General features: G+C 39.5%; 1 protein-coding gene across 8 annotated transcripts in view; it reads left to right on the forward strand.

Moving 5' to 3' along the window:
• Window positions 1-19814, forward strand: part of LOC144309456 (ankyrin repeat domain-containing protein 26-like) — a 157190-nt gene extending 137376 nt beyond the window's left edge. For 7 of the 8 annotated variants that reach the window (XM_077890505.1, XM_077890508.1, XM_077890506.1 and 4 more), the window contains 2 exons: window positions 5668-5784; window positions 19185-19814. In XM_077890505.1, the coding sequence (XP_077746631.1) occupies window positions 5668-5751 (84 nt within the window). In that variant the 3' untranslated portion in view covers window positions 5752-5784; window positions 19185-19814. The remainder of the gene's footprint in view (window positions 1-5667; window positions 5785-19184) is intronic. The other variant, XM_077890500.1, reaches the window with a different exon arrangement.
• The last annotated feature ends 1422 nt before the right edge of the window (window positions 19815-21236 follow it).

Below are 21236 nucleotides of genomic sequence, written 5' to 3' on the forward strand. Positions count from 1 at the left end.
GGGCTGGGCAGCTCCCCCAGGTGCACACACCTCTGAGAATCAGCATTGCTTGTAGAAGCAGGCCCATGCCCCAGAAGACCAGCTGGAAGGACAGGGAAAGCAAGTTCTTGACCAAAGCAGTGCTGGAAACTAACAGGGGAAGTCGAGGGATTTACAATATATAGAATCAGAGGATACTCCCTCTTGTTTTTTGTTTTCTGTTTCCGCCTCCCCCCCCCCTTTTTTTTCTCTCTCTATCTTTCTCCTTTTTCCAGTACAACTTGTTTCTGGCCACTCTGCACTGAGAAAAATGACTAGAAGGAAAAATTCACCACAAAGGAAAGAATCAGAAACATCCTCTCTCCCATAGAGTTACAAAGTTTGGAATACAATTCAAATTCAGAAAGCCAATTCAGAAACACAATTCTAAACCTACTGGTGGCTCTAGAAATAAGGATAAGGGATTTAAGATACTTCATGACTGCAGAATTGAGATCTCATCAGCCTGAAATTAAAAATCAATTAAATGAGATGCAATCCAAACTGGAGGTCCTAACAATGAGGGTTAACGAGGTAGAAGAACCAGTGAGTGACATACAAGACAAGTTGATGGCAAGGAAGGAAGCTGAGGAAAAAAGAAAAAAAAAAAGATCACGAGGAAAGGTTAAGGGAAATAAATGACAGCCTCAGCAGGAAAAAATCTACGTTTAATTGGGGTTCCAGAGGGCACCGACAGAGACAGAGGACCAGAAGGTGTATTTGGACAAATCATAGCTGAGAACTTCCCTTACTTGGGAAGGGAAACAGGCATTCAGATACAGGAGATAGATTCCCCCCCACCCCTGCCCTGGGGAAATGAATAAAAACCACTCAACACCTCGACCTTTAATAGTAAAACTTACAAATTCCAAAGATAAAGAGAAGATCCTTAAAGCAGCAAGAGACAAGAAATCCCTAACGCTTATGAGCAGAAGTATTAGAATAACAGCAGAGCTCGCCACAGAGGCCTGGCAGGCCAGAAAGTGCTGGCAGGATATAGTCAGGGTCCTAAATGAGAAGAACCTGCAGCCAAGAATACTCTATCGAGCAGGAGCTCATTCAGAATAGGAGAGAGAAAGAGCTTCCAAGATAGGCAGAAACTGAAAGAATATGATGAGCACCAAACCAGCTCTGCAAGAAATATTAAGGGGGACTCAGTAAAAGAAAGAGGTAGTCCAAGGAAACAATCCACAAAAACAGGAACTGAATAGGTATCATGATGACACTAAATTCATATCTTTCAATAGTAATTCTGAACGTGAATGGGCTTAATGACCCCATCAAAAGGTGCAGGGTTTCTGACTGGATAAAAAAGCAGGCCCCATCTACTTGCTGTCTACAAGAGACTCATTTTAGACGTAAGGTCACCTACAACCTGAAAATAAAAGGTTGTGGAACAATTTGCCATTCAAATGGTCCTCAAACGACAGCAGGGGTAGCCATCCTTATATGAGATGAATTAGTTTATCCCAAAGACTGTAGTAAGAGATGAACAGTGACACTATATCATACTTAAAGGATCTATACTAGAAAGGACCTAACAATCATAAATATATATGCACCTAATGTGGGTGCTGCCAAGTATATCAATCAGGTAGTAACCAATGTTAAGACATACTTAGATAATAATACACTTATACTTGGTGAGTTGAACACAGCGCTTTCTATAATCAACAGATCTTCGAAGCACAACATCTCCAAAGAAACGAGTGTTAAATGATACACTGGACCAGATGGATTTCACAGATATTTATAGAATCCTACATCCAAACACAACTGAATACACATTCTTCCCAAATGCACATGGAACTTTCTCCAGAATAGGCCACATACTGGGTCACCAATCAAGTCTTAACCGATACCAAAACATTGGGATTGTCCCCTGCATATTTTCAGACCATAATACTTTGAAATTAGAACGAAATCACAAGAAGTAGTTTGGATGGATTTCAAACAGGTGGAGGTTAAGGACCATCTACTAAAATATGAAAGGGTCAACCAGGAAATTAGAGAAGAATTAAAAAGATTTGTGGAAACTAGTGAGAATGAAGATACAACCATTCAAAATCTTTGGGATAGAGCAAAAGGAGTCATGAGGGGGAAATACATCACAATACAAGCATCCGTCTCAAAACTGGAAAAAACTCAAATACAAAAGCTAACCTTGCACCTAAAGGAGCTGGAGAGAAACAGCAAATGAAACCTTCACCCAGCAGAAGATGACAACAAAGATTCGAGCAGAACTCAATGAAATAGAGACCAGAAGAACTGTGGAGCAGATCAACAAAACCAGAAGTTGGTTCTTTGAAAGAATTAATAAGATAGATAAACCATTAGCCAGCCTTATTAAAAAGAAGAGAGAGAAGACTCAAATTAATAAAATAATGAACGAGAAAGGAGAGATCACCATCAATACCAAGGAAATACAAACGATGTTAAAAACTTACGCCAATGAATTAGGCAATCTAGAAGAAATGGACGCATTTCTGGAAAACCACAAACTACCAAAACTAGAACTGGAAGAAATAGACAACCTGAACAGGCCAATAACCAGGGAGGAAACTGAAGCAGTCATCAAAACCCTCCCAAGACACAAAAGTCCAGGGCCAGATGGCCTCCCAGGGGAATTCTATCAATACTTTAAGAAGAAACCATACCTATCCTACCAAAGCTGTTCGGAAAGATAGAAAGAGATGGAGTACTTCCAAACTCATTTTATGAGGCCTGCATCACCTTAATTCCAAAACCAGACAAAGACCCCACAAAAAGGAAAATTATAGATCAATATCCCTGATGAACACAGATGCAAAAATTCTCAACAAGACAGTAACCAATAGGCTCCAACAATACATTAAAAAGATTATTCACCATGACCCAGTGGGATTTATCCCCGGGATACAAGAATAATGTCATGAAAATACTTTGTATGATACTATATTGACAAATAGATTTTACCACACATTCTTCCAAACCCACAGAATGTATAACACCAAGAGTGGATCATAATATAAACTATGGACCTTGAGTAATAATGATGTATCAGTGTCGATTCATCAGTTCTGACAAGTGCCCCCCTCCCCTGCCCGCTGGAAAATCTTGACGTAAGAGAGGCTCTCTCTCTGTCTCTCTGTCTCTCTGTGTGTGTGTGTGTGTGTGTGTGTGTTTTGGGTGAGACAGGTATGTGGGAAATCTCTACTTTTTCCTCAACTTTTCTGTGACTCAAAAACTGCTCTGGAAAAAAAAAAAGCCCTAATAATTAATTAGTTGAGCTGCAGAAGAAAAGTCTGAGCTAGCAGAGGTTAGTTCATGAGGTTTAAGGAAAGAAACTATCTCTATGACATAAAAGTGCAAGGTGAAGCAGCAAGTGCTGATGCAGAAGCTGCAGCAAGGTATCCAGAAGTTGTAGCAAAGAGAATTAATGAAGGCAGCCACACTGAACCGCAGATTTTCAATGTAGATTAAACAGCCTCATAGTGGACGTTAGGACTTTCATAGCTAGAGAGAAGTCAATGTCTGGCCTTAAAGCATCAAAGGACAGGCTGACTCTCTAAGTTAGGGGCTAATGTAGCTGATGACTTTAAGCCAAAGCCAATGCTCATTTACTGTTATGAAATTCCTAGGGCCCTTCAGAATTATGCTAAATCCCTTCTATCTGTGCTCTATAAATGGAACTGCAAAGCCTAGATGACCGTACATATATTTATGACATGGTTTCTTGAATGTTTTAAGTCCACTGTTGAACTGACTGCTCAGAAAAAAAAAGATTCGTTTCAAAATATGACTGCCCACTAACAACGCACCTGGGCACCCAAGGGCTTTGACAGAGAGGTACAGTGAGATTAATGCTGTTTTTCTACCTCTAATACAACATCCATTCTGCAGCCCATGGATCAAGTGGTCATTTTCAACTTTCAAGGCTTAATATTTAAGAAACACATTTCATACAGCTATAGATGCCATAGATACTGATTTCTCTGATGGATGTGGGAAAAGTCCATTGAAAGCCTTCTGGAAAGGACTGACCACGCTAAATGCTATTAAGAACATTTGTGATTCGTGAGAAGCATTCAAAATATCAACAGAAATAGGAATTTGGAAGAAGTTGACTCTAAACCCCAGGGATGACTTTGAGGGGCTCAAGACTTCAGTGGAGGAAATAACTGCAAATGGGGTGGAAACAGCAGGAGAACTAGAATTAGAGGTAGAACCTGAAGATGTGACTGAACTGCTGCAATCTCATAATAGAACTTGGATGAAATAAGTCAGTTAGATAAAGATCAATACCATATCATTTCACTTATATGTGGAATTTAAGAAATAAGACAGATGAACATAGGGGAAGGGAAGACAAAAAAGAGAAGCAAACCACAGGAGACTCTTATCTACAGAGAACAAACTAATGGTTTCTGGAGGGGAGATGGGCGAACAGGGTGATGAGCATTAAGGGGTGCATTTGTGATGAGCACATGATGTTATACATTAGTAAGGAATCACTGTACTCTACTCCTGAAACCAATATTGCACCACATACTAACCAACTAGAATTTAAGCAAAAACTTAAAAATTTTTAAAAGTACTAATGCCAAAAATGATGGCTTTAAAAGTGGGGGGAAAAAAACCTCAACCGATAGTGAGTTGCTTCTTATGGATGAAAAAAGAATATGATTTCTTGAGACGCAACCTATTCCTACTCCTGGGAAAGAATCTGTAAAGACTGTTGAAATGGCAATAAGGGATTCAGAATATTACATAAACTTAGTTGATAAAGCAGCAGCAAGGTTTGAGAAGACTGACTCCAATTTTGAAAGAGGTTGTACTGCGGGTAAGATGCTATCAAATAGCACCATATCCTACAGAGAACTGTTCATGAAAGGAAGAGCCAATTGATGTAGCAAATTTCATTGCTGTCTGATTTTAGCAAATTGGCACAGCTACTCCAACCTTCAGTGACTACCAGATGCGGACTTTAAAATAACTGTGATTGGGCAGCCCCGGTGATGCAGCGGTTTGGTGCCGCCTGCAGCCTGGGGTGTGATCCTGGAGACCTGGGATCAAGTCCCACATCGGGCTCCCTGCGGGGAGCCTGCTTCTACCTCTGCCTGTGTCTCTGCCTCTCTCTCCCTCTGTGTTTCTCATGAATAAATAAATGAATTCTATTAAAAAAAAGTCTCTTTTCTTACTTCTCTCTTTTTATTTTCTCTTCAAATATATTCATCTCTTTTGTTTCTTAAATTCCACATAAGTGAGATCATACAGTATTTGTCTTTCTCAGACTGACTTATTTCCCTTAGCATTATATTCTCCAACTCTGTCCATAGCATGACAGATGGCAACATTTCATTCTTTTTCATGGCTGAGTAATATTTCTCGCTCTGTGTGTGTGTGTGTGTGTGTGTGCACGCGCACGCACACATACACACACACACACACCCCCAACACCTTCTTTATCCATTAATCCGTTGATGGACGTTCGGGCTTTGTCCATAGTTTGGCTTTTGTTGATAATACTGCAACAAACATTGGGGAGCATGTGCCCTTTGTGATCACTGCATCTGTATCTTTGGGGCAAAAACTCAGTAGTGCAGTTTCTGGGTCATAGGGTAGCTCTATTTTTAACTTCTTGAGGACCCTCTGCATTGTTTTCCACAGTGGCTGCACAAGCCTGCGTTACCACCTACAGTGGAAAAAGACTCCCCTTTCTCCACATCCTCACCAACATCTGCCATTTCCTGATTTGTTCATTTTAGCCATTTTGACAGGTATGAGGTAAGTAGCTCATTGTGGTTTTGATTTGCGTTTCCTTGATGCTGGGTGATGTTGAGTGTCTTAACATGGCTGTTAATTAGCATATTTACACCACTGATATTTAACATGATCCTGAGTATAGTTAGATCAATATCTACCATATTGGTTACTGTTGTCTGTTATTGCCCTTGTTCTTTGTTTATTTTTATGTCTTCCAGTGTTTTCCTGCTTCCTTTGGTTTTAATTCAACATTTTGTGATTGCATTTTCTCTCCCTCCTTAGTATCTAGATTATGCTTCTTTTCTTATTTTTTAAAGAGTTTGCAGGATGCATTTATAAAGAATCCGAGTGCCCTCACAGGCTTCACACACAATACACATTCCTCAGAACAGAGTATTCTCAATTCCTCCTTCTCATGCCGTAGGGCCCTCATCTCACTTACTCATAAGCTGTGATCGCTGAGTACTTGGTTGCTGGTTTTTGAGCAAACCATTGTCTGTTGGGTCAATTAGGAATTCAAAAATTGTTTTATTTCACTTTTCTTTACTCATTTTCTTTTTTTAATAATAAATTTATTTTTTATTGGTGTTCAATTTGCCAACATACAGAATAACACCCAATGCTCATCCCATCGAGTGCCCCCCTCAGTGCCCATCACCCATTCACCCCCACTCTGGATAGTACATGTATTTTAGAGTAACTTTATTATAGATTCCAATGGTAAATTGGAACATATTAACGTTGAGAATTGAGAATTAATTTTGAGACTTGAATTTGAGAATTTGAACTATTGAAATTTAGGGAGCCTTTCTGAATCTTAATTACATGTATGAAGAAACAACCTGAGGATTAATTGTGAGAACAGGTGCGAGAATATCCAGTGTACCGTTTTGTGTAAATATTTGCATATGACTTTTCTTTTATGGAATTAGCCCGTGGCACTTATTTCAAGCAAAGGATTGGCATTATGCATGGAGGAACCCACTTTCTGTGATCATTTATTATTTATTTATTTTTAAAGATTTTATTCATTTATTCATGAGAGACACACAGAGAGGCAGAGACACAGGCAGAGAGAGAGAGAAGCGGGCTCCCCACGGATGTGGGACTTGATCCCAAAATTCCGGGATCATGCTCTGAGCCAAAGGCAGAAGCTCAACTACTGAGCTGCCAAGGTGTCCCTCTGTGATCATTTAAATTTAGATCTGCACATCACTTTCCATTCATGTCATGCTATGTTCTAACTCTTCTCCAAAGAGTTATTTATAATAGAAACTACCTATGGCTGCTTGTTTAAGACAGGTGACACACATACAGTCTTCTTTCACTATTGTTGTTACCGGTTTCCCTATATTTCCAGAGAGAGCTATCCACCTTCAAGGGAGTGGACATTTTTATGAACATTCTGTGCAGTGACTGTTGTTATGTTTTGAAATAGCAAAGAGATATTTCTCTAATTTCATGAGTTGGTTGAAGGCTATTAAGATTCTATTGATTAAAACTAAAAAGCCACCATCTTAACCAAGTGATCAAACTTATCTGACCCATAATTGGATCCAAGTAATAGCATGCACCTCCTGGCTGATCACTAAGAAGGGCACAATATCATCTCTGTAGTAATCCACCAAATAAAGTTTGTCTTTAATTCAATCTTGAAGAAACAAGCAGAAAAAATTCCATTGAGGAACATCGTAGCTGGCTTAGACTCTTCAAAAAAAAAAAAAAAAAGACTGGTCTATTTTAGATTAAGGAGACAATAGTGATATGAAAAATGAATGATTCTTTATTGGATAGCAGATTTTGAGGGGAAAGGAGGTTCTATAAGGGCTGTAAGAAACAATTTTGTGGGAAACAGAAATATGAAGAGGGCTTATATGATAGATAATAATTTCACATTAAGGTAAAAATTCTTGGGAGTGAAAATAGAACAGCTTTATGGGAGAATGTCCTGTTCTTTGAAGATATGTGCTGAATAATCAAGAGGGGAAGTGTCATGTCTGCCACTTCCTTTTAAGTGTTTTAGTGAAACTGTGTGTGTGTGTGTGGGTGATATATAGAGGGAAAATGATATAAGCAGATGTAGCAAAATATTGACACTGGTGAATATAGGAAAAGGAACCTGTGGTGTTTACAGTAATGTCCTTGTAATATTTTCAAAGACTTGAAAGTTTTCAAAATAAAATGCTGGGTAATGAAACAAATACCAGGTTTACATTTATGTATGAATACTTCTCAAGAGAAGAATGTTAACTCTAGTAAGATGAAAGAAATATGATCGAGAATGATTTTTGGTTTACGTATCCATCTATTTGGTCAACCAAAAAAATCACAATTATCCTTCATTATTCTTTCCTGATCTTACTCTGACATTCTATTTATCAGCAATCCCATCCACTCTCCCTTGACAGCAGTTACATCGCCTCCCTCTCTACTGCTACCACCTTAGCCCAATCTCCACCATCATAGGTACCCTGGTAATAGAGGTGACTCACCTGGAAGCTTCCCCTCCTGCCCTCCCTCGATCCACTCTCCCAAAAGCAGTTAGAGTAAATTTTTAAAATTATAAATTAAATCATGCTCCCTACCTCTGCTTATAACTCTCTGATGGCTTCTAATCCCACTTAGAAAAATAAAGTTCAAATTCCTATCTCCATGACCAGTCTTCTACCTCCATCCCTGACCTCTGCTCAGGAGGAGCTTTTCCTTTCTGGCCTCGCTGTCCCTCCACTATTCTAAACTTCTTCCTGCCCAAGTTTCCCTGTCTCTACCTGGAGTGCTCCGTCTCTTCTTTGTGACATAGCTGGTCCCTTCTTGTCCTTCATAGCTCAGTTCAAATGGCACCTCCTCTGTGAGGCTTCCTGTAACTCTCCAAACTAAAGTAGTGCTCAGTCTCTCATCCGCACATTGCCTAGCCTTCTTCCTCTGAATTTTACATATTATTATCTGTCATTTTATATTTTTGTTTATTGTCCGTCTTCATGAAACTTATGGAGCTTCACAAGAACAGGCATACTGTTGGCCTTGTTTGCTGCTGTACTTTTAGCCACTCAAGCAGTACCTGCTACATTTAGATGCTCTAGAATTGTTGAATGAACTAAAGAAAAGGTAACAGTCTATAAATTACTGTGGAGGTATATCAGGAAGAGGCTAGCCAGAAACACAGAATCCATGCTAGTTATTAAAACAAAAAGGAATGTGTTTCAGGGGATCGTGTCCAGGGGTGACGAACTGAGAAGCCAAGCAAGCTCCGTGAGATTATTAGCCACCATCACCCCTAGACTGGGGGCAAATGGAAGAAGTTATGCAGCTGAAGCTCCAGAAAGGTGTCGACTGAAACTGAAACTACAGAGAAGCATATTACTGATAGAGAAGCCTCCGAAGGCAGGGAAGAAGGAGGGGATAACCTATATATTCCTTTTCTTTGCTGTCTAGTCTCTGCTCAGTTGGAACCCAGGCAGAAGCTAGCAGACCCAAGAACTTGGGAAGCATAATCTGTGTACCAGGTCCCCTCCCTAACAGGCGGCAGGATGGGGGGCAAGGTTGGAATGAGGGCAGACTGAGCAGATCCCTCCTGGAGCAGGAACCTCTCATTGGGATGCCTGGGTGGCCCAGCGGTTGAGTGTCAGCCTTTGGCTCAGGTCGTGATCCTGGGGTCCCAGGATCGAGTCCTGCATCAGGCTCCCTTCAGGGAGCCTGCTTCTCTCTGTGCCTGTGTCTCTGCCTCTCTCTGTGTCTCTCATGAATAGATAAATAAAATCTTTAAAAAAAAAAAGGAACCTGTCATTGAATGAGAAAAATAAAAACCCATCCCAAAGCATTTATTCTTTTTTTTTTCGCCTTTTTTTTAAAGATTTTATTTATTTATTCATGATACAGAGAGAGAGAGGGAGAGAGGCAGACACACAGGCAGAGGGAGAAGCAGGCACCATGCCGGGAGCCCAACGCGGGACTTGATCCCCGGTTTCCAGGATCACGCCCTGGGCCAAAGGCAGGCGCTGAACCACTGTGCAACCCAGGGATCCCCTAAAGCATTTATTCCTTATCAGTGAAGGACGAGTTCTATTTAGGGGATCGGGATTGCTTGAGAATATCCAAAACATCTGGTAACAGAAAAAAAAATAGACTATTTATTGTGGTCTTTTTCTGGGTGAACTGTTGACCCCTTGTTTTAATTTTTTAGCTATTTCAACTGTCTGGAGGTTAGCAAAAATTGTGTTACCTTACTATTAAAACATAAATAATATATTTTAAATCCTGTGTTTCCTGACTTGAAAGATACTGAGTAGTGTTCTGGCCCACATCTTTCTGGATTTTTAAGTATACACATTATTAGAAAGTAAAAATCACCAAAACATGCTTAATCATAAATTGCATTGATCCCAATCCACTTAAACTCTAGAATTCCTTAAAATTTGCAAAGATAGGAATCAGCAATTGAAGGAGGCCATGTCTATCTGGTCAATTGTGTCCTTGAAGCCACTGGCCCAACTGTGAGGTTGTGAAAGCAAGCCAGCTTGTGGACCTGCAGCTCCTTCTAGCAGGGTCAACCAGTTCTCCTCTTCCCACTCTTCCTCTACATGCCTGTCGTTTTATTTATCTTCCTGTTCCCTTCAGATGCAATAGGGATAGGAAGTACAATATCTCAGTACCTCCTCATGCCTCTGTCCTTCTCAAAATATCATGAAAGAAAACACAAAACAGAAAATATCCCAGATAACAGCTGTCCTAAGGGAAGCTACACTTCTACAAAATGAAAGTAAATGACTTTATATTTTGGTATATAAATATACCTGTGATGTTATATGGAACAGGCAAAGATTCTACTTAGGGTTCTAATCCCCCTAAGCTCATTAAGTAAGGGAAGAGGGAGGTTAGAGGAGGCACTGTTCAAAGGGTATGTCAATGTTCTTTTAAAAGTAATGGGTTGGACATATAAATCATAGGAGTAATGTTGTACAAAATAGTGAATGAAATATTTATACATTCCATTGAAGCTTAGCATGTGTTCCAGAGGGAGATGTCCTAGAGAGATGGGTCTTCCCCTTTGTTCTGAATCTATTTTTCCAATTGCTCTGACACAGCTGTTGGCTTCACAATCATTCTGAAGTTGATTAGATCAGAAAGCAAAGGCTTGCCTGCTCAGCATGACCAATGATAAACATCAAGGTTGTGGGTATTCCAGGCTTGTAGTCTATATATTGAAGTTGTTTTTGGTGTTTTGTGGGTCTCCGAGTGGTTCTCTAAATTTTCATCCTCCTGTATTTATATATCATTTGTAACTGAAAGAGTACAGCATAATGTGCATTGCATACACTTGCATAAACTCTACCAATCAAGTTTGAAAATGGCTGTCAGATTTATGGAGCACAACTACAATTACATTCATACACATGTTCAGCTACAAAGCAGAAATAGAACCTTGTTACCTTTGTTTTGCTTGTTTTAATAAAATAAAACATTTGAATTTAACTTCAAGGAAGTAAATTGCTACCTGCTGAGAAATTCTTTTGACTTGCTGTTGGAATGATTTAATGTTTCCAAAGCATGGTGTAGGTGAGCCTGAGTGCAGATTCTTTTATGTCCAAAGGTCAGAGAGGTTTATAAAAATTCCTAAGAATAATCAGAGATGGGGATCCCTGGGTGGCTCAGCGGTTTGGTGCCTGCCTTTGGCCCAGGGCGTGATCCTGGAGTCCTGGGATCAAGTCCTGCATCGGGCTCCCAGCATGGAGCCTGCTTCTCCCTCCTCCTGTGTTTCTGCCTCTCTCTCTCTCCCTCCCTCCTTCCATGTCTATCATGAATAAATAAATAAATAAATAAATAAATAAATAAATCTTTAAGAAAAAGAATAATAAGAGATACTATACTAAGTGCTTTGCAATCACTATTTTATTTAATCTTCACAAAAACTCAAAGAGGGAAATACGGTTTTTATTTTCTGTTTTATAGATGTGGAGATTGAGGCTTTTAGATGTCTTCCTGAGATCTGGGTTAGCCTTTAGCACAGGTTCTGACCTCAGGTCCATCTGAGAACAAAGCTGCAGGTAGGGTAGTATTTTAGTGAAGTGCTTTTCTTCTTTTTAAAGAATTCTCCCAAGTGAGTATTGGTCTCTGGGTCTCTGTGACTATGAGCTTGGTCTGGAATGATTTGAGGTGGCATGGAGAACCAAACCTGGGTCTTTGCCAGCAACAGCATTGCTTCCACTTGCCTTTCTCAAGTCCCATTGCCAGCTTGGCTCCTTGAATGCTTTATCTTGCCATAGGTACCCAGTCTCGAAATGTAGGCTCTAAAGTCAATGTCATTTTAACTATGTCATCGGGAATAGCCAGCTGAGTTATTGAGTCATACAATTGTAGGGTTGGACATGACCTTATAGACCATCTGATGTAACCTCTCTTTCTCCAGGTGATCAGGCTGGTGGTCTCTAGGGAATGAAGAATTTGTCTAAGTCAAACTAGTGGGGTGGGGGCAGTCTGAATGAGAAACCACATATATTCACTCTTTCAACCATAAGGTATTAGTACACGCCATGTACTTTACCTTGGCAATAGATATTTTCCTCTTGACACTATAGTATACTATGTTGAAACGCCATTAAAGAAATAAATATTGAATAAGATTTTTTTTTACTTTTTAAAAATATTTTATTTTTTTATTCATGAGAGACAGAGAGAGAGAAAGAGGGGGGAGGGAGAAGCAGGCTCCAGGCAGGGAGCCTGACATGGGACTTGATTCCGGGTCTCCAGGATCATGCCCTGGGCTAAAGGCGGCACTAAACCGCTGAGCCACCTGGGCTGCTCAAGATTTTGTTTTTTAATTTTTAGAGAAAGGAGCTGTTTTTCATTTATTTTAAAATCCTTACTTGAAAAACCATTGATCATTCCTCATCAAAAAGAGAAACAGAAAATGAAATCGTTGTCTTAGAATATCCAGCAATAAAGATAAGCTCACAGGAGACCAAGACAACTCTTAAGGGTTTTTTTTTTTTTTCTACTCATTCAAATATTACTACTTTGTAGGAATTTGGGTAAGAATCTGGAGGCTAAATCTCGATACACAGTTCCTTTAAGCTAATATAATTGCAACAACAAAAAAAATGAGGAGTGGGCACGGAGGAGGATATCATATCCTAGATACTGACATTTCAAATAGCAGTAGTTGTGTGTTTCAGATGGGTACAGGCCGATGGGACACATGCCCTATAATAACCAGTACATTGCGGGTGTGTTTTGATGTCCTCTGCTCTTCTCACAAAATTTAAATCTGTTTATATAGTTCTTTGGCACAGTCATAGGACAAGAAGGCTACCTCCCCTGAAAGACCCTTCCTAATCACCAAAACTAAATTTAACCATCCTGTCACTACCAAATGGTTCCCTCTCAATCAACTCACCTTCCTTATTTTCTGCCTAGTGCTTATGGCTATCTGGAATTGTCTAGTTAGTCTACTTATTTACCTGCTTCTTGCCCATCCCAGCCACTCACATCCAAATGTGAAAGTGGGGATTTCATCGGTTCTGTTCACCACTGTTTTTCTGAGTCCAGCTGGGAGCCTGACACATTACCACCAAGCAATAAATGTCTGTTCAATAGATGCATGAGTTTGCAATGGCACAGACTTGACCTGAAGTATTTTCTCTGAGGGAGATAGAGTAACATAGGGACTGGGGAGGAGAACTTGGAGCTCTAAGTGGCTAAACAGCAAAGTGCGCTGTCCTGAGAATGTCGCGGCACCTCGGGAACCTGCACTTGATCTCCAGAATACCATGGGCTTACATTTCCCTGGACCAGGAGCTGCCCTGCTGAGAGTTCCATAGAGACTCTGGTCTCTTTGCCTACCGAGTCTAAGCATACTTGCATGTAGGTTAGCAGTGGGACAGCAATATGGTAATAATATGTGTGGGATGGATAGAAGGTATGTCTAGAAGGGATACTCCCCTGAGCTGTGAGAATCATCCTGGTGTGACTCAGGATCTGGGATACCCTATTAATTCCCCTTTGACAGATAAATAATAGATACCAGAACATACTCTATGGGATAGTACATTGTTAATTTTATAGTGATTCATCTGTAATCAGAAGTTCTGGGATACTCTCCTATTCTACCATAATTTAGTTATGATTTGATAATATCATTAGTACTTACGGAATACTGAATCTGCTAATATATTAGTAGGGATATTATAATCTGCTATTGTATTAATTTTTAGTTTGAGAAGGGGCATATGTTTTAAAACACAAGTGAAACATGAAAGTGGCATCGGGTTATCTGAAATTTATCATCATGTGTAATATATTTCTAATGTAAAACATATTTAATTAAGATATATCATCCATTGGTGTCAGAACTGGCAAATGATCCTATATATAAAACATATATATTTATGAATAACCGCGATATTGATCCCTTCAAATAAAATTGAGAATGTTCTTTTCTCCTCTCCTCCTCCTCCTCCTCCTCCTCCTCCTCCTCCTCCTCCTCCTCCTCCTCTTCTTCTTCTTCTTCTTCTTCTTCTTCTTCTTCTTCTTCTTCTTCTTCTTCTTCTTCTTCTTTGCTTTAAAGCATTCCACTTTAGAATGTAAAGTCCTAAGTCCATCTTTAAAGATTTATTTGAAATTCTTGAATTTTTTTTAAAATTTAAGCATCACTGTTTATAGGGCTCATTTGGTGGCAGGCAACAGAGACTATCTTTGGCTAACAGCAGTAGAAGCCATTTATTGAAATGATAAGTAGATTGTGAAATAAAAGGCCTCTCAAAGAAGAGCTGAATTTGAGAGATCAAGGAGCAGGAACTAATGAGAATTCTGTTCAGAGCATCACTGTGATGAGGAAGAAATGTCAACCATTTTGCATCCTGTGGTCACTCAAGACAAACAGTTTTGGGAAATACATCTGATTGGTTCAGCTGAGTCAGATGCCCAGCCCTCCTATGGGTGGGAGACCATCTTTAATAAAAATTTAGAAATACAGAGGGACTTCCCCAGGGAAAAATTAGCATGCTGCCAGCACTAAATAAACATGAGAGAGAGAGAGAGAGAGAGAGAGAGAGAGAGAGATATGCTGGGCAAGCAAAAACACAAATATCCACTATAGTAAATGAGCTAATCCTGTCAGTTTCCCATAATTTGTTCTCAGAAGCATGGGAAATAATCTCTCATACTGATCACATCACCTTGAACAATGATAAAAGAATAAACTTAGATTAAATCTTAGTGTTGATTACGGTACAATACAGCCAGTGCGTTAAAAAGAAATATTAATTGATGGTGACATGGTAGGAAAGTGGAAGGAAATTAATATTTGGAGAGAGCCAAGTGTTATGCTAATTGCTTTGCTGGAGCCTCTCATTTAATATTCATGATGATTACAGGAAGAAGGCATTTTAAATTTATCTTGCTGATAGGGAAACTGAGGATCAGAAAGATTAAGCAACTTCTTTTCAAGGTCACATACTTAATGGCATACAAATAGAACGATGTGGTACAAGTGTTGTATTACTGTCAATACAATTCCAAAGGAAAACAACATGTAATTGTTAGTCTGCCTTGCTGATGTGATGTTGCTGTTGTCACGGATAATTACTACATAACTCCTCTTTGTTGGACCATCATGTTATCTTGAGACCTAATGAAATATAAGCATCTCTTCTCTTTTGCCAGTATTGTTAGGATTATGAATATTACCACCAAATAGTGTTCTCCCTGTCTTATTTTGCTGAAAATCTCAGTTGCCAATTTTTTATTTTAGGTCAGCCATATTATTGTTAAGCCTTTTATTTTAGGTCACGTTTCCTAAAAGCAGGCCTTGGGGGAGACATTTGGGTCTCAGTGATTTACTGTAAGAGTGCTTTTCAGGAAGCAAATGGGAAAAAAATAAATAAATCAGGGAAGTGAGGGAAGCAGAATAGGAAAGAGAAAAGAGTCAAGCAAGGATGTGCTCTCAGGGGAAAACAATCAGCTCTGTCCTGATCTTTGGGGGTCCTGGAACCTAAGTCATATTAGAAAGTATTTCTCTCTGGAAAGTGGGGACTCTGGGTAATTATCCGGAGGCAGGGCAGCTGTGAGCTCTTATGCACAGGAGCTGGGGGATGGGTGTACCGGCTCTATAAAGGGGATCTGGGTTGTTTTGTTTTGTTTTGTTGTTTTGTTTTGTTTTTTAAGATTTTATGTATTTATTCATGAGAGACCTAGAGAGAGAGGCAGAGACACGGGCAGAGGGAGAAGCAGGCTCCATGCAGGGAGCCCGACTTGGAACTGGATCCAAGAATACTGGGGTCATGCCCTGAGCCAAAGGCGGGCACTCAACCACTGAGCCACCCAGACGTCCCATATAAAGGGGATCTGTCTACACTCATGTGCATTCAGGAGAAGAAGCATTGCCAGGCACTTCCCTTGGTCAAAGGGGGAGTATCTTTGCTTCCTTTTCCCTCCCTCCTAGTAAGATAAGTCACTAACAACTTGCTTACAGGAGGATACAACTCACAGCTGAGCCTGTGAATTTTTGGCAGGAGGGCATGGGTCATTGGATGCCTAAGACAATGTTTAGACAATGTTGGCTGGGCTCAGACCTGCTGTCATAACACAATGGCATAGTGGCCTCTCCCAGAGGAGACTAGAGTAGCGTAGCATCAGTGCCATGTAGCTATGATTCATGGCCATAGTTAGCAAACCCAGAGTTTAATGATGAAATTTTACAAGAGAAAAATGACACCTTTTTTGTTGTTTTCCTAGCTTTCAGACCTAGCTAAATGTTCATATCTTACTTTTATGATTTAGGAAGATAGCTTTTGTTTATGTCTCTCTCTATTTCCCTTTTCCTTATCTGCCTCTCTCGAATTGAGTTTTGCAAACTGATACACTTTTGTGGTTTAACAAACAAGAAGCTATTTAATATTATTTTAGTGTGCTAACACTGTGACATTTCTGAGCATGAAGATTTTTAAGGTGGCATAAATAGGTATTTTCTACTTTAGCCTATCTTACTTCCAAAGGATAGCCAGTTTGCATTTATTTTATTTTTACCACATAAATCTTTCAGTGCCCCATCGTGATCCTCCCATCCCTTTCTCCTTCCCTAGATCATTGTCTTAGTTTAACCCTTATCACTTCTTCCCTGGGATATTGTAATGGGTTGCTGTGTGCCTGTCAAAAGCATAATGGTGATTTACAGAGAAATCAAAGAATACAAGTCCCTTTAATATAAAGAAAAGATGGAAGATATCAACTGCGTGGGAATGGTTTCACAGAGCTGGAGATTCAGAAACATTCACCCCATTGGAGAGACAAATGTCTTTTTTTTCACAGAGGGATCCTGTTGCTGATAATAGGACCTGACGGATGACTGAGAATTTTTCTTTGCCCTTCTCACGTGGAGTCCCATACTCTCTGACCTATCCTGAAAGATGTAGGGGGTCTGGCTTTCCGCCTACTTACCTACTAAGTGCAAGAAATAGAATGACCCCAACACATCTGAGTGTATAAGTAGATTTAATTACAGACCAGTTCCTCTAGAGCCTGCATCCTCCCAGCCTGCAGAGTTTCTGGCACCTTTACTCCCATCGTTCAAATGGTTTTTCCTCCTGCAGATCCACTCCATTCCCTTACATTCTCTATATTGTTGCTAGAATCTTCTTTAACTAAATGTTTATATCATGTTATACATTTTGAGTTTTTTTTCTCATCCATATTTCACCTAAACTAAAATAATTAATTTAAAAATTTTTTAAAGAAATCTATGTCATTTTCCTACTTATCTTTCTCCGGTTCTCCATCACGTAATTGATCGAAAATTCTATGTAATTCTATGTATGTGCATATGCACAGACACACATTCATCTTGTACCAATTTGCAACTTATTCCCTCTTAGCACATTACGTGCAGATTTGTGAACACAACATGTTTCTCAAACCTCTTTTAACTAAACATGACATTTTCTCTCTGGTTCAGCCTTACCCCTTGTCTACCTGAGCAAATCTCAGCCACTTTCATGTCTTCATGATTGAACCCAAATTTAACTCTCTCAACAGAGCTTTCAGTGACTTCCCAGCATCATTATTCACTCTTCTCTCCGGTATTTCTTAGCACCCTTCATCTATGTGCATTTTACTAATTTGTGATTGTTCATTTACGTATCTGTTTCCCCCTGAGGCCGTGAGGGCAGCCGTGTAAATCCCTAGGTCTGGTTCCCTAAGGCTCAACTGGTTGTTTTCAGACGATGATGCTGGCCAAACCTCTTGTAGACACCAGTAGAAAACCTCACCCAGGCGAAACCTGCGCAAACATGCTCTTAGGCAGGGCTGTCTAGAAGCTCTTGTGATTCGTGTAGAAGTGACTCACTGAAGGTGTGCTCTCACGGAAAAGCTTTGAGTCAGGGAAGCTGAGTAGGACGGGGAGGCGTTAGGCAAGGGCCTGCTTTCAGAAGTCCAGTTTAGCTTTCTCCCTGGGGAAGAAGCTCTGAAGCAGTTGCATCGCCTGCCTGTAGGCAAAAGAGCTGGGATTGTCTACTCTGGTCACGTGCGCGCGCCCACCCCCCACCCAGGGGGGCAGATAGTTGCAACCTCCCAGGCTACTCTGGGTAAAGGGGGTTTTTTAGACCAAAGCACGCCTCCAGAAAAGAGAAGGGCCTGGGGACAGGAATTTAATAAAGGAGATTAGCAGAGTCAGGATCGGCATCTGCGCCACATACTCAGATATTTCATGCCAAAGAAGGCAGTTGTTCTCATTGGTTGAAAGCTTGCTTTTTGCCAGGCGAAGTGCTAAGTACCCTCGCGTGTGGGACCGGGGACCCATCTGTCCTGGAATATAGTTAACCAACTTTCGGCCAGGTATAATATCATACGACAAACCTAGTTAGTGAGCCAGGGAAACAGTGTCTGTTCCTATAGTTCATTGAATTCAAGAAGCAACGATTACAAGAAACATCATCATTTTATGTTTTATCGCTCCAACTGGGAAGGAGAACAAAAGGCATCCTATTAAGCTAGTGTGCGGTACTTTCATATCATCCATTATGTGACACAACCTGCTCTCAGAGATGCGGAAATGAAAATTAGGGATCCCTGGGTGGCGCAGCGGTTTGGCGCCTGCCTTTGGCCCAGGGCGCGATCCGGGAGACCCGGGATCGAATCCCACGTCGGGCTCCCGGTGCATGGAGCCTGCTTCTCCCTCTGCCTGTGTCTCTGCCTCTCTCTCTCTCTCACTGTGTGCCTATCATAAATAAATTTAAAAAAAAAAGAAAATTTAAAAAAAGTGCGCATGAAATTTGGAAATTTATGAATATGGATGACCAAATGACAAGTAGAAAGATGTTTTTATTTAGAATTTCACAATATTAGATTATTAATAAGTTTAATCTCTTAGAAATAATTTCTATAATGGGTTATTTAAAATAATTATTACTAACTTTATTTTATTTTATTTTAAGATTTTATTTATTTATTCATTAGAGATGCAGAGACATAGGCAGAGAGAGAAGCAGACTCCACACGAGGAGCCCGACGTGGGACTCGATCCTGGAACTCCAGGATCACTCCTGGGGTCAAAGGCAGGTGCTCAACTGCTGAGCCACCCAGGGATCCCAATTATTACTAATTTTAAAATAATATAGTACATGCAAGTGTTTGTAAGAATTATATGTACTTGTGAGTTGATCAGAGGGATGGACTTTTGATAGAATTTACAAATAATTTTTGAAACTTATATCTAATTGAGGGCAATTATATGATGTTCTCATACACAATCATTATGTGTCCTAAGAAAAGATTAATTATATTTATCAATTGTTACTCAATGACTACTATGATTTGCAAGAATGATATATATGGTATTGAAAATAGTGTTATCACCTGTATACTTAAAAAATCTGCAGCCATAACATACAACCAGTGAGACTATTGATAATTTCAAGATTTTTAAATAAATGGGACCACTCATGTGTACTTTTGTATGACACACCATCTTTCATTCCTACCCATTGCTTGCCTGGCACCTGCCACATTTCTAGAGGTAAAAAGCCAAGGACAACACCATTAATTCAATAAAAACAAGAGTTTTAGTTGGTGTGATGGCCCTTCTATCTCAGATTTGTGTTTTTCTAATTTTCCAATATTAGTATGAACATTATAGTATTAGTTATAATGTTTATGTTAGTGTGAACATTATAAATATTAACAATGAAACTTTTTTGAGTGAACATTCTTTGAGCAACAGCCAAATGAAATGAAACAGTCGTGCTCTTTATGATTTGGTTCAGTTAGTTAATTGAAATATGAGAGATTTCTTTATTTAGTCTTTGTTAAAAAGGGCTTATTGCCTTAGCCAGCTAGTTGCTATTACCAAAATTAAAAACTATATAAATTATATAAAGCTATCCACCGAGGCTAGAGTAAAAGTGATTCTCCCTCCTAAGGACGGAATGATGTCTTTGGTTGAACTGCCAGATACAAAATAACAGCACGAGATAAATTATTTTCTGGACCATTATTAAAGGATTAAAGGTAGGTCCCATATTTCTGCTGACCAGACTCATTTTCTCCTCCATGGTTGGTATGTCTTTGCTCGATTTTGAGTTGTTTATTACAGAGGAAATTGCTGCAATATTAAATAAAGCAAAGAGTGGCAAAGGATGAATCTCATATATGGTTTTTGTTTGTTGGCTTGGTTTTATTTACCATTGTCAGAGAGTCAGGTCAGAGATATTTTGCAAATTATCAAAATTTTCAGTGGGTTAATACCTTAACTGACTTTAAAAATACTTAAAAGCAGATTTAAAGATGGGTTCAAATGCACTTGGTCATTAACATTTTTAGAGCTGAAAGTCTGAGTCTTCAGAATGTTTTCTGCCACGTGTGAGGGTAGGAGGACTCGTAACAGAGAAAAAGTTTCATCGTATAGTATGTCCTTAGATATAAGCTTCAATTTTTCTCCTAAGAAACACTATCTTAAAAGAAAACCCAAAGGATAACCTTTTAAGAGAATGTGAGAGCATCTCTCTGCTGGACCATTCGACTTGGCCCATGATGGAATCATATCATAGAAAAATTGAATAGCTTCAGATGTTATGAAATTGGGTCATCTCCTACCATCATGACTGATCAGAAACTACACCAAAATCAGTGGGAGTGAGGAAAACCCATGGAAATAACTGAAGAGCTTAGAGATGCTTTACTGGGTATTTGATTCAATGATAGTTTAAACAGATAATCTTCTTTAGTTGTTCTTTAGTGTGAGTCCAGAAGAAATTTACTTTCCAGGCTAAGAGCAAGAGAAATGAAATGAGTAGTAGTATACATTTTTCTTTTTACTAATTATTTTCTAGTTTTTATAAATAATAGGGGAAACAGAGATCATTTACAGAAGAAAATAAAAATCACTTTTATTCCTACTATCCTGTGATTCATTCATCCAGTAGCAGGTGCTACATGCCAGCATTATTCTAGAAACTGTGGTGAAAGCCATAACTGCTAAAGACATTTCT

This window comes from Canis aureus, unplaced genomic scaffold, assembly GCF_053574225.1.
Source record: "Canis aureus isolate CA01 unplaced genomic scaffold, VMU_Caureus_v.1.0 NW_027326411.1_RagTag, whole genome shotgun sequence".
Lineage (NCBI taxonomy): Eukaryota > Metazoa > Chordata > Mammalia > Carnivora > Canidae > Canis > Canis aureus.